The 15,879-nt window shown below is 55.7% G+C and overlaps 1 protein-coding gene across 1 annotated transcript; it reads left to right on the plus strand.

Annotated features, from left to right (window-relative positions):
* Nucleotides 1-1,287: 1,287 nt before the first annotated feature.
* Nucleotides 1,288-14,084, plus strand: NBL1 (NBL1, DAN family BMP antagonist). The gene is made up of 4 exons (XM_059487662.1): nt 1,288-1,451; nt 11,242-11,436; nt 11,605-11,716; nt 12,862-14,084. The coding sequence occupies exons 1-4, from the start codon at nt 1,429-1,431 to the stop codon at nt 13,111-13,113; spliced, it is 582 nt and encodes a 193-aa protein (XP_059343645.1). The 5' UTR covers nt 1,288-1,428; the 3' UTR covers nt 13,114-14,084.
* Nucleotides 14,085-15,879: the final 1,795 nt, after the last annotated feature.

Here is a 15,879-nt window from a genome sequence, read left to right on the forward strand (position 1 = left end):
GCTGTGTAGCTGGTTGCAGCTACATCTTACTTTTCCTTGTGAGAACTTGCTTCAGAGTCTCAGATGTCTCTTATTTCACTCATATTATTCAGAATAAAGCAGTAGTTTACTGCTGGTCAGGCTGGCCCTGGGGAGCAGGTAGAGCATTGGTCAAAGGCCTGGGTTCAGCAGTGGGTGAAAATGCTGGGAAAACAGATTTTGGCTCCTGCTGGGGTGTGTGCTCATGGCTAGAGGCTTTTCCTCTTGTTGGCCCTTTTGCAGTTTACCAGTGCAGTACAGTTCAGGGCTGGGTAGGTTGCATTTAGCAGGATAAGAAAGTGATATTGGAAGCAGTTTTTTTGCCACCCTGTTTACAAATCCTGTTATTCTGGAGCTGGAAGGAACTGGGCAGCAGGAAACCATTCCTTCGTGGCAGCCTGCAGCCTCCTCCAGCAAACAGCCACCCCCAAAGCCTCTCCCCACAGCTGCTGCCAGGGCACTGCCAGCACTTCTCCCAGCACAGCTGCTGCTTCTTGCCATCTCCCCTTCCTGCTTTTCTGATCTCTATGCAAATCCTCGCACCAACAGCAGCCAGCAAAACCCAGCCAAGCCTGGCAGGTATCTTTGATTTGGGTAGTGTTTAATGTGGGGGCCTCTTCAGATTAATTGTGCCTTAACAGAAACAGAGCCCTTGGTCTCCAGCAATTATCCTATCTGAAAGAGCCGTGAATGGGGCTTCACTGGGGTTTGGCTGTTTTTTAATGGGAGAGGAAAGAGGGAAAGAAAAAAGAAAGAGAAAAAGAGGAGAAAGAGGAAGGGGGAAAAAAGGAAAAGTAAAAGAGAAAACCGTCGTCTCTAGTGCTGGAGACCTTTCCCAAAGTCTTTTCTGCAGCCGGGACTCTGCCCCACGGATTCTCTATCACGAATTATGTTTCAATAAGAGTTGCTGGCGTTCAGTGAGCCCAGTCCGGACTGTTTTTGCCACCGCAGGAGCAAGTGCTGGGACATTCCCGTGGGCTCTCCTGGCTGAGAGAGCCCCCTCGTTTCGTGCCCGGGCGTTTCCAGCGGGCTCTCCCCGTTAGCTCGAGCCCTTGCCGGGGTTCCACGGCCCAGGTCGGTGGGTGAGCTCCGTGCCCGTGTTCCTGGGGTCCCGGCTCTGCTCTCCGCGGGGCTCTCGGTGCGCCCGGAGCCCGGCGGGGCGGGCGGGCGCTGCCGCTGCCGCCGCTCCCTCCTCCCGCCGGCCGTCCCTCCCTCCTTTCCCCTCCTTTCCTCTCCCTTCGCGGCCCGATTGTGCAATCGCGAGCGGCGGGGCCGGCGGCACCGCCCGGAGCCCGGCACCGGGGGGAGGGAGGCGGCCGCTCCCGCCCGCCCCGCGCCTCCTCCGTGGCCGCCCCGCCGCGCCGGGGATGCGGCAGCCGCCGGGCACCGCCGGGCCCCGGACCCCATGGGATGCGCCCGCCGTTCCCTGGCTGGTGAGTAGCCCTTGGCTTTGTGTGCCCCCCACCCCCGCCCCGGACCTGCCGCTTTTCCCCCGCACCAGATTTTCCGTCTCTTTTCCTCCCGCTCCTCTTCTCCCCCCCCGCCGGTGATGGATGGCCGGGAGGATGAGGATGTTGCCACGGGCAGAAATGGGTTGCAGATGAGGCGGGCTTGGGGGGATCTGCTCTGCAGTCGTTAAACTATTTCCACCGCCGCTTCGGCTCGAGTAGAATAAAAGCCTGGGAGCCGGGGAGCCGCGCTGTGTCGGTCGCACATCTGTGGTACAGAGTCCTTCCCTCCTTCCCATCCCTGTCGGGTTTGAAACAAAAGTGCCGAGGGAAGAACGGGAACGCTCAGTATCGATTAACCACACCACAGCGGACGCAGGGTAGTTCAACGATCATAAAAGGAAGAAGTTTTCCCGATGGCAAGGCAGTAAACTTTTGTTCCTTGAAAAGTTCATCCCGGTGGTTAATTTACATCCTTGTTTCATGGAAATACTTTAGGCACTTACTGTAAAGCTTATATCCGATATATCCCTACCTGTTTTTTGAACCCCAGAGTAGCATTTCAATTTGTCTCAGTATTTGCAGCAGTTTTTATTTGTTCCGTACAATAGTCTCTGCATTTTAAGATCAGTGGGGATTTCTCTTTTTCTCTGGTAGGTGTTTTGGAAACAGAACATGCTTTAGCTTGCTTTTGGGCTGCATTACCGTTGATCTGGACAATCCCTTATTTCCTACTAACATTTCTCTTACAAGGGCACCAGCAAGTTCTGCTCCACTCCACAATCTAACTTTTACATGTAGGATTAGCCAAATCAAATTAAAAATGCACCCTGTGTGTGAGAAGTGTTGGTGGATTTAGGACATGGTAGCTTTTCCATGTAGGTTTTTTTTGGGAAAAATCTGAACCCTGTTTAAACAAGTGGGAAAGATCCTAGCGAGATGGAGAGACCCAGATTTTCCCTTGTGTTTTTAGCCGAAGAACTCGGTGCTTTCTTTGCAGTGTCCAGCCAGCCAAAAATCAGCTGCATCCACTGGGCACTTCTGCCTTTTGAAGGCAGGCTCCCATCTCGTAAAAGGCTGCTTGCCTCAAATTTGCAAACCGCAGGATGGGAAATGGAATTTGCCTTCAGTATAAAAATCCCAAGTGTTTGCAAACAGCCCTGAGAAGAATCCGGGCTCTTGGCGTGACCTCCCAGCGCTGGATTCCAGCTCGGGGAGTTTGCGGTCTCACAAAAAGGGCAAACGAGCAAAGTCCTCCCGAGTGCCCGCTCGTCTTTCCGGAGCAGGGAAAACAGTGGAGCTGGAGGGAATTTTGGGTGCTCTGGAGGTGCAGGATCAAGCCCTGAGCCAAAGTGCTTTTCAGGGAGCCTTGAAGAGCTGCCTGTGTTGGAGTGACTTTGCTTGCGGCGCGCGTTGGCATTGCGGATCAGGCTGGTGCAGCCATGGGAAAGCTGCCCAAGGAGCAGAGGAAACTCCTGGGCAGTTATTCCTGCCCAAACTCCGTGCTGTTCCCATTACAGCTTCAGCAGCTCCTCTGCCAGAGCCCATATCCGACCACGGGGCGGGCAGAGCCAGGTTCTTGCTCCGTCCTTGGGCCTTGCTCCTGCTCTTTTTGTTTTGAAGTCCGCTGGAAAAATCCACCCTCCTCTGTGGTTGCACGGGCTCAGGGAGCCCCTGGGACAAAGCAAGGAGCTCAGTAACAGGGGTCCAGCATGGCTGAGGGCAAAGAAACTTCACACACACTCAAACCAGACTCTTAAAAACCCGAGCAGCTGATAAAATTGTCCTTCTGGGGGAGTTGTGCAGTGAGAGCCAGGGGTGGTCTGTCCTCTGTTAGCCCTGGCAGGGCTGTGCTCGCTGCTCTCCAGACCTTTGTTTCTTGTGCAGCGCTGTTTAGGGAGGGAGGGCCGTGGGGGCCAGGGCTTTCCTGGACATAAATTAGCACCGAGGGTGGGAAGGGAACAGCCCAGCACCCATCAAGCAGTTGCGGATCTGGGCTGGGCTGGGCTGCTTCCCTGTTCCAGGATCGCAGTCCTGCGGAGCTGAGCCTTGGAAATGACGTCAGGATGGAGCCCTGGCCAGGGTCACTCTTAGATGTGGTTTGAGCCTCCTTCTTCTCTGACACAGAGCTCAGGCAACCTGTCCAGAGGGGGGAAGGGAGTGCTATTGGGGTCCCAGTGGGATTTCTTTGTGGGCCCAATCCTGAAGTTTTTGGAGAAATGGTCTAAATATCAAGTGTGAGGTCAGCCCTGGTAGTGACTGAAAATACCAGCTGGGCCATGGGCTGTTACATTACCTCCAAACCCCTCTGGCCTTGCACTTCCATGTGTTTTTCTGCTTTGGCCAGTGCCATGGGTAAATAACACAGACATTGGGTTTGTGCCATCAGAACTGAGGAGGCTCCTGTGGTGTAAAGCAGAGACTAAAAGAGGGCAAAAACACATCAGGTCAGTGAATTTCTGCTGCTGTGACCAAGATATGGCCTGAACGGGTATGAAGGGAGAGGGAGACAGCAGGGAGGATCCTGAAAGATCCACAGCTCCATCCACAAGCTCTTTTCTCCTTTGCTCCGTCCCCTTCTTGCTCCAGCAGCTGGGAACCTGATCCTGCAGGCGCAACCCTGCTGCGCTGGGATTTTATGCAAGTTTGGTAATGAATGACCGAGCCAGGGAAAGCCAGCGTGGTTGGCATCTGAGACAGCTCCCCTCGCTGCCTGCAGGAATTAAAAAAATCATCATCCTGGTGGCCACTCTGCACTGGAACTGGTTTTATCTGGTTCCAGTTAGGCTTGTTTTGAGTAAGACGAGCGGTGCCAGATTCTGATCTCATTTGCACCAGTGGAGTCATTTGGAGGAGCCGGTCCCAGTTTACCTCACTCCAAGCGAAAGCAGAACGGGCCCTGCTGGGAGAAGCTCTCCCTGCCCGGGGCAGTGCCCGGTGTCTGCCCGCAGATCCACCGGGGAAAAGCCGCGGCTCCCGAGGCTCCGGGGCTTTCCTGCCCTCCTGAGAGCTGGGACGGGCCAGATTGTGCCTGCGGAGACCCGAGGGACCGAGCCCGGTGCTCTGGGGGGTGCTCCGGCTCCCCATGGCGGGGATGTGCTGGGGAGGAGGAAGATCCTCCTGTCCACGCTGGGTGGGGAACTCACAGAGGTCGGGGATAGCATTGGAGAGAGCAGGACAATCCCTGTTACCCATGGGATTTCCGAAGGAGCTGTTGGACACCCTGGTGCCCGTCGGGCTGTTGGACACCCTGGTGCCCGTCGGGCTGCCCTCGGCCCGGGCTGGCTCCGGGCTCGGCCCGGCTCTGTGGAGAGCACCAGCCCCGGCTCTGAGGGAGCCCCAGCCCCGGCTCTGAGGGAGCACCAGCCCCGGCTCTGAGGGAGCACCAGCCCCGGCTCTGAGGGAGCCCCAGCCCCGGCTCTGAGGGAGCCCCAGCCCCGGCTCTGTGGGGAGCCCCAGCCCCGGCTCTGAGGGAGCCCCAGCCCCGGCTCTGAGGGAGCCCCAGCCCCGGCTCTGTGGGGAGCCCCAGCCCCGGCTCTGTGGGGAGCACCAGCCCCGGCTCTGTGGGAGCCCCAGCCCCGGCTCTGAGGGAGCACCAGCCCCGGCTCTGAGGGAGCCCCAGCCCCGGCTCTATGGGGCACCAGCCTCGGCTCTGAGGAAGCACCAGCCCCGGGGAGAGCAGGAGGCGGCCGGGTCCCGCTCAGGCCCGGGCATGCGAGCGAGCCCGGGGCAGGAACGCTGCTCCCAGCTGGGCTCGGATCAGCTGCACCGGGCCCGATCCGGCTGGGAACGCTCCAGGCACGACTCCAGACCGGTCCTGGACCGTGAAGGGCTTGGGCAGAGCCCGGACCCTCTGCCCGGCCAGCTGGGGCTGCCCAGCCCGCTGCTCCCGGAGCCACTGCAGGCCGGTCCCAGGCTCGTTTTCCAGCTCCCCACACAGCTGATCTGATCCTGGGCTCGTTTTCCAGCTCCCCACACAGCTGATCTGGTCCCAGGCTCCCTTTCCAGCCCCCCACACAGCTGATTTAGTCCCAGGCTCGTTTTCCAGCTCCCCACACAGCTGATCCTTGTTCCCATCCCACTCCTCCAGCTGCTCTTGGGGGCTGCAGAGCCTTCTATGCCTCAGGAAGAGGGGCAGTGTAGGTGTGGGGCCAGGATGTGCTCCTGAGCTTTAGGTTGATGCATTTTCCTGGCTGTGATTGTTCTCAATGCTGAAGAAATGGAGCAATTGAAATAAATTGCCAGAAACTGTTTATATGACTCTTGCCTCTTCTACAGGCCATTAGTGTGTCCCTTTTCCAGCAGAGCTCCTTCAGGACCCCATCCTAAGCCCAAGTCCAGAGGTAGCTTTCCAATGAATTTTGTAGGTAAAGCATCTTGTTTTTTTGGTTTTTTTTTTCAGCTGCAAAAAATGAGTTTCCCAAGAGCTCAGTGCATGGATGAGAAGCCAGATTAAAACTCCCAATGTACCAACGTCTTTTCACATTCTGGCCAATGTGGGGAGGGCAGAAGGCTTTAAAAATGCTGCACTGCTTTTCTTTATTTCTGCAACTTGCTCAACCATGCTTGAGTGGAAATTAATATGTTACAGAAAGGGAAGCTCTAACATCTGCTTCTGAAAGGAGCAGACACAGCCAGGTCCACAGTGAGAAACAACACAGCTTTTTCTCCACTATCAAAAAGTTCTTAGGATGGATTCTTGTGGTTGTTAAATATCAAATGTCTTCCTGTGGTGGTTCCCTGTTTATTTTTTTGTAATTTCTCCCCAGATTTTGCAGCTCAGCGAAGCAAGACTGGGGCTCTGAGCTTGGAGAGATTTCTGTGCTCAGTTAAGCACTCTTGTGTCCTGCTGTCCTGAAGAATTCCCTCCAGACATTCTCAGTGCAGAGTTCTCTTCCCTCTCTCCTGCTCATATCATACCTCAATTAGATTCTTTTGGGCTGTTACAGTCACTACAGTAAGGGTCCCCAAAACTGTAAAGTTTTAGCTAAATGCAAATTTCAAAAAGGGGGAAGTATTTAATAATAGGTATTAAATAACATCTGTTGTTTTGATAGATGTTTTTCAATACACTGTGACTTCTCCATTTTTAGCAGTTGAGATTTAAGCTTTCCCTCTTAATACTGCTGGCTTATAAGTTGTTTTGTTCCATGTAAGCAAATATTTGAGTTGAGTTTCCTAAGAGCCAGTCCCCAGTGGTGTTCAGCAGTTACAGACCTAATCCTGCCCCTGAGGAGAGCCGTGCCCTGGATCTTCCAGGCATGTTTCTTTCCAGCTGCCACCAAGCAGACACTTTACTCTGGCTTTGCATCCTTTTAGGTGCCTCAATAATAATTTTCCTTTGAGCATTCCCTGCAGTGAGAGCAGAGATCCCACAGAGTCCCTGCAGCGCTCCCTGCCCTGCCTGCAGCGCCGTGTCCCGGGGTGACTCCCCCACACCTGGCTGTGCCCACCTGGCTCCCACCTGCCCTGTGCACCCAGGGGTGTGGGCTGAGGGCTCTGGCACCAGCCCAGCCCTCCCTGCTGCCCGGGCAGCCCCTTCTCTCCAGGGGAGTTGGGTCTCAGACACCTCCCTGTGCACCCACCAGCTCCCCTGCTCCTCCTGCAGCCAGGGAAACTGAGGCACAGAGCACCTTTGGGCCCTCCTGTGCTCTGTGAGGCAGCTCTTGTCAAACAGCGCAAATAGCCAGAGGAACACAGAGGGCTCCTGTCCCACACCAGCCTGGGGTCACTCCTCGGCCCAGCGAGGGCACAGCTGGGTGGGGAGCTGGAAAGGAAGGACAGCCCTGTGTCCAGGGGAAGGGATCCCAGTTCTGACCCAGACTAGGAGCCCAAACCTTCCCTCTGTCCATCTCTGCTGAGAGCTCGTGTGTAAGGGCTGGGATCCCTGAGGCACAGCATGGAATGGACCCCTGTGTCTGTGCTGTGCTTACAGCCTGGGAGCCCCAGTGGTGTTTGGAAAGCTTTGGGGGTTCTTGTCTCTCAGAGCCTGTGGTGCCTCGTGTGTGGCCCTGAGCACAACCTACCTGTGTTTGTGGTTCTCTGTATTTGGCAGCATTGCAAGATCCTGGATAAGAAAAATACCTATAAACACATTAAACAACTCGTGAAACATTCCCCATGTCCACCTGCAAGCCTGTCTTGTGTTATGGTGTAAACTTCCCTCTGGAAAAAGAGGGTAAAACTGATTAGATCTGTTTTATTTTCCTCCAGAAGTGTTTGGTTTCCAAATGTCTGGGAACAGCTGTGGGCTGGATGGTGGGAACGTGGCCTCCGAGGTAATTCCAGGGATTGTCCTCCAGCCCATGGAACGATGGAGATTTTCCCAGCTGCTCCCAGGCGCTGGTGTTGTCCTGCTGGGGGGACTCCTGAGAGTGCTGGCATTGCTGGGATGGGAGGAAGGAGCTCCTCTAGGTGACACAGAACATCTGAGGTGGCGCCAGGAGATCTCCATGCTAGGAAGCTGCCGGTGGAACTGGGGTGGAACCAGTTCGGGGGTGCTGAGGTGGAACCAGTTCGGGGGTGCTGGGGTGGAACACCGGTCCCAGCCGCCCCTCAGCTCCTCGGGCACGGCTGGAAAAGGCCCCGGAGCACGGGGCTGCAGCTGTGCTGCGCTGAGCGGTTGTTTGTGCCGGGAGCTGGGATGTGCCAGGTTCAGGGCTGAGTCATTTCTTTCCCAAATGCTGCCGGAGGGATGGAAGGGAAGCTGCCCTGGGCTTCCCGCAGAGGGAGCGGGGGGAGCCCCTCACGGGCCGGTGGCTCTGCCGGAACTGAGCTGAACTTTCTGCTTGAAGAGCTTTGACTAGCGGGGGAAAAAATGTGCCTGGGTTCGGGGGAGAGAAAGAAGCCCCTGTGTGCCGGGAAGTGGCTGCTCCCGCCGGGTCAGCCGGGGAACACACTTGTTCCTTTGGGCTGCAACGTGTAATTTAGCTTGTCACGGAGGAATGTGCTCAATGCCTTTATTTAATCGGGAGTTTGCAAACCTGCTCGGGTGCCTCGTCTTCCTTTTTGCCTTTCCTTCCCAGGCTGGGGGGAGAAGGAACACGGTGCTTTTGTCTCTGTGGCCGCTGTCAGATGAATGGTGCTGGTGGCAGCTCTGTCCGCATGACTGCTTTGAGCTATGGACACGCTGCTCCCAGCCCCGGCTCCCTCCCAAACTCAGCTGCATCAGATGTTTTCCTAGGCACTGGCATAAACCTCGTTACTTACTAGAAAAGTAGCCCTGCGGGTTCCAGGACATTCCTGGGAGAAGGAAAACACCATGTGCAGGGGATGTGGTGTGCTCAGGGCTGCAGGGCATTGGGGGACGGCAGTGCTGGGTGCCCTGAGCAATGGGGGACTCTGGAACTGCTCCAGCTCCAAAGGGGTGCCCCCTTCCCCTGCTGGGAATTCCCCAGCTCCTCCCCACCCCTTGCACAGGGACAGCGGCCATGGGGCCCTGCTTACAAACGCGCCCTGCTCAGGAAAGGAGAAGCTCAGCACATGTTTAAGTGCTTTCCTGAATCCAGGCCAGGTCCTGTGCTGGAGCACAGCACAGCCTCACTCATCTTCACAGGATGCTGAGAGAGGATCCCTCGTGCCTGTGGGTCTGTTCTGAGCAGCAGAAACACCTCCATGGAGCACAGACCCCAGGAAACAGGACCCCAGCACTGACAGGAATTTTGTCTCTTTGCAGCTGGCTAGAGATGCACAGAAACCTGGAAAGACCCCACCTTTCTTAGGAAAGAAGGAAATTGCTCTCTAATCGGGCATGTGGAAGTGAACTTGTGTGCTGGCTCCAGAGGAATTTGGGTTGTTCCCCGGGGGATTGAGATTGCTCACTGGGTCACATCCCAGCTCTGATCTCGGACTTGCCTTTGGGAGCAGGATTCCTCAGCACAGAGCTGCTGGCATTTGAGGAATGAGTGATGCTTGTTTCAGAAAGCAAACCAAGTGTGTGTGAGTCTGTGTGTGCAGCTTAGCCATGTTCATCCTTCAGAAATTGCAGAATTCCCCCACTGAAATGAGAAAAAACCTCAGGCACAAGAGTCCTCTTCGGGACAGATGTATTTAACCCCACAACTCTCATTAGTGGCGGTGCAAGCTCAGGAGTTAAAACCCTCTGCTTATCTCCAGCCAGCACCTGCAAGGTCTCCTTTGTGCAGGTATTCCCACCAGGGAGCCATGGGATCCACATCCCACAGCTGCTGGGAGGATTACAAAGCCAGGGCTCTGCAGGTGCTGCTGCATTGTATTACTGTGGTTCTTATATCATCAGAAAATGAGGAAATTTAGCAAGAGACCCCACAAGATTCCTCCAGAGATCCCATGAGTGAGGATGCTCTTTTCTGTGTGCCATGGGGTGGAAGGCAGGGAGGAATCTTTTTGGTCTGTCTCTTGATTCAGATCCAGTGGAGGGATAACAGGGCAAAATCCCATAACGACCTTAAAATCCCTGAGTGCTCAGGAGGTGTCTCAATCATTTAGATAAATCTGATGGTGCTGCAGCCCAGGGGGTGTGGATGAGGGCTCCAGAGGAACGGGGCATTTTTCCTTTCCTCCCAGCAAGTGTTAGAGGGCTGGGCCCAGGAGCCATGGGAATCAACAGCAGTCTTTCCAGTGTGGGCTGTGCATCATCGTCTGGATAAATAAATAGAAGGAAATAACAAATAACATGGTTCTAACAAATATTTTAGGAAGTATAAATGCCTTTCACCATGACTCCATCCAAACCCCACACAGGAAAAAATCTCCCTGTTTCTGTGCTGCTTTTCCATCTGCCTTTCCCCAGCAAATTGGGGGTGTCAATTCAGGAGAGCCGAGCAAGGAAACCTCGGGGGGATTTCTCTGAGGGTGAGCAGCGACCTCCAAACCCACCACCTTCGTGTCCTTGTGACAAGGCCCCCCTTGTCCCGTCCTCGGAATAACCCTGAGCAGAATTTGAGTGCTCTGTGTAAATAAACGCTGTATTGTTCCTCCCTGCGGGTTCCCAGCCCTGGGCTGAGGTTTCCCCGTGTCTCTGCTGCTGCCTTGCAGCGACACCTGCTGCGCGCTCCCAGGAGGAGAGGGGACCCCCAAGGCTTCCCAGCTGCGAGAAAAGGAAGGGGGAAAGCTCGTGCCTTCCTCAAATAAAAACATTTTTGTGCTGTGGGACTTCCCCAGCCCGGCTCGGCTCGTGGCGGTGACACTTTTGGTTTGCAAAGTTCTCCCAGCCCAGCTTTGGATGGGACGTGAGGAAAAGCCTGGGAGAGGCAAGGCAGGTCCCTGACTGGCCCAGAGCTCCTTTGGAAGAGGAAAGAGGCAGAGCAGCACATCCCACTCTGGGCAGAGTTCTGGGAGCTGTGGAGGGGGATTTTAGGGACCTATCCAAACTGCCTGTGAGAGAGTGCATTTTCCAGATCACAGCTGAAGACATTAATTAAGCCTTCTGCTTAAACCCCCAGGCAGGCTGACAAAAGAGCAGGGCCCTTGGCATCATTAAGGCAAGGAAGCAAAAGACAGTGAATAGGTTGATTAGCAGAAGTGACAAATTGGTTATACATAGTGGTTATACATACAGCAGTGTGATCTAATTACAACAGACTTTTACAATGAAACTTGCAGTGCTGAGGACAGCATTAGGAAATAGCATTACTACTGTGCAGGAAGAAATCCAGTTTGCATGCTGCAAGATCAAACCAGTGGTTTGATCAAAACCACCACCTGTGCTTATAACACCCAGGAGCTCCCTGGGGTAGGGAAATTGGGCTGCTTGGCCAGTTTTGCTTGCTGCTAACGCTGTGCTCTCCGTGTGCAGGTGTAGGATTCTGGCAGAGCTGGCCATGATGTTATGGTTCCTGGTGGGGGCCCTGTTCCCAGCGCTGCTCCTGGCTGCCCCACCGCCCATAAACAAGCTCGCCCTCTTCCCCGACAAGAGCGCCTGGTGTGAGGCCAAGAACATCACCCAGATCGTGGGGCACAGCGGCTGCGAGTCCAAATCCATCCAGAACAGGTACAGAGCTGCCCTCAGGCAGGGCTGGAGGCACTGCTCGCACTGCAGTGCCTCTGGGCTGTGGCTGGCACCAGGCACGGTGTCCTGCTCTGTGCCAGGGAAGGTCACACCTCTGCCTTGCCTGGGAAGGGCAGCACCTCCCTGAGCCCCATCCTGCTGTCTTTGCAGGGCCTGTCTGGGACAGTGTTTCAGCTACAGCGTCCCCAACACCTTCCCCCAGTCCACAGAGTCCCTGGTCCACTGTGACTCCTGCATGCCAGCCCAGTCCATGTGGGAAATCGTGAGTATCCATCCTGCTCTGCTCCATGGGGCCCAGCTCTGCTCTGACACCCCCTCAGGGCCACTCCTCCTCCTTCTCTGGGCTTTTCCCACTCTGAGTTTCCTCCCAGGGCATCTCTCAGGTGGCTGTACCATGTCCTGAGATGCCTGGGTGGAAGGAGCTGCTGGAAGCTCTGCTGGATGATTTATTATCCTCTATTTGCAGAACCATCCTGTCAGTCCCTGCATTATTTATCCCTATGCTTATCCACATTCCTGCTGTCTCCACTGCTCCCTTTGTCCACCTGCACCCCCCTGGGAGATCTGGCTGTGCTTGATGTCCAGCAGTTCATCCTTAGACCTCACAGTTCTGTGTCACCTCTGATCCTGGCAGAGCCATACACCCAGGTCCCAGAGCAGCCCAGAGCCCAGGGAACTGGCTCTGCCCTCTGCCTTCCTTCCAGCTCACATTTGATGAGAGGGTTTAGCCCAAACTGGGCTGCTTGGCATCACCTCTTGTGGGTGGCCTTTGCTGTCTCATGGACACTCCAGTGCCAGCAGTGCCTGGGAGCTGAGTCCTGCTGGAGTTGTGCTGAAGGGTGGGAGTGAGAGGTTGGTCTCTCCTGCCATGTCTCAGGAGAGGAAATGGCCTCAGGTTGCACCAAGGGAGGTTCAGATTAGATATAAGAAAACAAATGTCACTGAAAGGGTGGTCAGGCTTTGGAAAAAGGTCCCCCAAGGAGGTGGTGGAGTCCCTGTCCCTTGGGGGTGCCTAAGGAATGCCTGGACAGGGCAGTCAGTGCTCTGGGCTGGGTGACAGGGTGGGGATGGGTCATAGGTTGGTTTTGATGGTTTTGGAGATCCTTCCCAATCTTAATGATTCCGTGATTCCACGGTTTAGAGGTGACTGTGGTGGTGCTGGGTTGATGGTTTGACTTGATGAGCTTGAAGGTCTCTTGATAATTCTGAGATTTTCCATGAATGTCTGGAACGAGACATTCCCAGAGAACTCTCACCTTGCAGACTGACCAGGGGTTTGTTTCTATGGATAGAAACCCATCACATGTGCCCTAAAACCACCCCAAATCTGCAGGGTCTGGGGCAGGTCACACCTTCCACCACGGGAGCCCGAGTGCTGACCTGCTCTGTCCTTGTCCTGCTGCCCAGGTGACTCTGGACTGCCCAGGCAACGAGGAGATCCCCAGGGTGGACAAGCTGGTGGAGAAGATCCTGCACTGCAGCTGCCAGGCCTGTGGGAAGGAGCCCAGCCACGAGGGAGCCCTGTTCAACGTGTACCTGAACGCCGAGGAGAACATGGCCCACGAGGGGCCCGCGCCCCACCACTACCCCCACCACCAGCAGGAGCTGGAGGAGCCGCCCTCCAGCCACCACCACCACGAGGAGGAGGGCGAGGAGTGACCCTGTGGACTGTCCTGGCAGGGCTCTGAGGGCTGGGCCAGGCTTTGGGGAGGGAGGGGGGTGCTGGAGTCTTTCCTGTCAAATCGCTGCCCTCGCATTGTCCCCGACCCTGGGGGCACAGCAGGGCTGAGGCTGGAGCTGCAGGCTGAGACACGAGGGCTCGGCCTTCCCAGATGCACATAATAATAATAATGATGATGATGATGATGATAATATATTGAGAGGAGTGGCATAAGGGGCTCTGGCTCAGAGCAGGGGCTGGGGCTCTCCACAGGCTCCTGGCCCTGGGGGGATCCCTCTGAGTCCTGCTGGGTTCTCCTCATGCCCAGCGTGGAGGAGGAAGGGAAGCAGCCTCTCCACAGCCCCAAGAGGGACCCACATCTCTCTGGGGTGGTGGGACCAGCAGCACCCTCCTGCCTCCTCTCCCCCTGCCTGCCCACAAGGGCTCAGTGTGGGCACGCTCCTGGCACCCACGGGGTCTTGGTCCGAGCCCAACCCTTTGTATCAGGTGGCTCCTGGGGAGGGTTTTGCGCCAGGAGGTGCCTCTGGGGGCATGGGAGCCATGGTGGTCACAACCCTTACCTTGCTGTCCCCAGGGCCACCACGTTGCTCCCTGGGAATGAGGGACTTGGATTGTGAGCACTGGGACTTCACATTTTGGGGCTGCAGGGGAAGGCCAAGAGCTGAGGGGGGTCTGGGGGAGGTTCCAGCCCTGTCCCCCCTCTCCCTGCTGCACTTTCATGGTGGTGGAGGGAGAAGGGGCTGAGGGCTGGAACGTCCCTGTGCAGGGAGTGCTTGGGCAGGGCTGGAGGTCGGGGTGGGCACGGCCTCTGCTGCCCCTCTCTCTGCTGATTCTTTGGCATTGTCCTGACAAGAGCTTCCAGAGCTTGTAATCGAATGCCTCCCCCTCCTTTTGACAAGTTTTGGGGTTTTTTTTTCTTAAATAAATTAGTTCTGACTTCCACTGCTCAGTGCTGTGCCGCCTGTCTGGTTTTTGGCGGTGCTGAGGCCAGGACAGGCAGGAGGCTCTGGGGCAGGGGAGAGCCGTGGTTCCCACAGCTTCGAGCCGTGTTCCAGCTGGGAAAGGGAGCAGAGAGCTGCTGGGAGGAAAAGCGAGCCCAAATACTGAGGGTGTGGGCTGCATGTGCTGGGGGAGCTGCCTGGGGAGCTGTGGGAGCCGCCTGTGCATGAGTGTGATGGTGTTCACAGGGGTCCGAGCATGAGGGAAGAGATGAGGAACAGACTCCATGTTTTATTATTTTATGATATATATTATATTATAACTATACTAAAAGAATAGAAGAAAGGATTTCATCAGAAGGCTGGCTAAGAGTAGAAAAGAATGATAACAAAGGCTTGTGGCTCCTTCCCACAGCTGACTGTGATTGGCCATTAATTAGAAACAACTCTATGACATCAATCACAAATGCACCTGTTGCATTCCACAGCAGCAGATCATCATTGTTTACATTTTGTCCCTGAAGCCTCTCAGCTTTTCTGGAGGAAAAAATCCTAAGGAAAGGATTTTTCCTAACAGATGTCTGTGACACACGGGAGCCTCCGGGGCTGCTGTGCCGCAGGGTGACAGCCGTAGGTGACAGCCACTAGGTGCCAGCCTCGCTCCGCCGTGTCCCCGGCATCCCCGTGCTCACGGGATGCTCCGGGAGGCCGGCTCGGACAGGACAGGACAGGACAGAACAGGACAGAACAGGACAGGACAGAACAGGACAGGACATCCCTTCGGGGCACGGAGGGGCACCGTGGCTGGAGCCAGCGGGTTCTTCCCAAGGGGGTTTGGATCGGGCATTCCCTGTGCCCATGCAAACCTCTGGTCCCAGTGGTGCCAGCGTGGATGTGCCCTGAGCAAGGATTAGTGATGCTCCTTGCTCTGAGCCTGGCCCTGGGGAAGGTCCAGCAGCTCCTGGAGGGGCCAGAGGCTGTGCTGGGCCAGCAGAGAGCTCTGAGTGTCCCTTTATTGAGCTCAGCTCTCATTGTCCCCTTTATTGAGCTCAGCTCTCATTGCCCTCCTCTGTGGGGCTCTGGGGGCTCTGCAGAGGTTGGGAGAGCAGGTCTGTGCCTTGGGAAGTGGGAGAGGCTTTGTGTTAGGCAGGAATTGCCACAGCAGAGGGGCTGGGCTGACCAGGGAGGGCCTGGCAGGGCTAGAGGTGCTCTGGGTGTTACTGTGATGTTTTTAGGCTGTGAGGTGTCTTCCCAAGGAAGGGAGCTTTACCTGAGAGCCTGGCAAAGGTGGAGAAACCATGGTGGTCACTGAGCACCACCATGGGGCCCCTTTGCTGGTGTACAGTGGAAACAAGCTGGATTCAGCAGGGGGCTGTTCCTGTGAACTCCAGGAGCTGCAGTTCCAGGTGTTTGGAGCAGGACATCTCCACCTCCATTCCACACAAGCTGAACTCCAGCAGGGGCAGGCAGTGAGGGCTGCTGTGCAGATGAAACCATAAACTGAGGTAGTTAGCCAGGCTCTGCCCAGATTCAAACCCAGGGAGCCACCCCAGTTACAGCCTGAAGGACATCTCGAGAGAGCATTGCAGGGTTGGATGTTTCTGTGCTCAGCCCTGGACTGCTGGGGACTCACTGAAGTCTCTCAGCTCCCAGTTTGACTCTCCCTGTCTCACCCTTTTTTTTGTTTTTTTTTTTTTTTTGCCATGTTGACACTTGGGTGGCTGTTGACAACCTGGTTTTGCTTTCCCTGCTAGTGGTGCTGGAGAGCAGAGCTGGTGGAGTCCATGATCTCTGCAGATGTGTCCA

Source organism: Ammospiza nelsoni, chromosome 22 (assembly GCF_027579445.1).
Source record: "Ammospiza nelsoni isolate bAmmNel1 chromosome 22, bAmmNel1.pri, whole genome shotgun sequence".
NCBI lineage: Eukaryota > Metazoa > Chordata > Aves > Passeriformes > Passerellidae > Ammospiza > Ammospiza nelsoni.

Coding starts and splice junctions, on each gene's coding strand:
- NBL1 (XM_059487662.1), top strand. CDS start 1,429: ATGCGCCCGCCGTTCCCTGGCTG. Junction 1,452..11,241: donor CGCCCGCCGTTCCCTGGCTG/GTGAGTAGCCCT, acceptor CTCCGTGTGCAG/GTGTAGGATTCTGGCAGAGC. Junction 11,717..12,861: donor CCCAGTCCATGTGGGAAATC/GTGAGTATCCAT, acceptor CCTGCTGCCCAG/GTGACTCTGGACTGCCCAGG.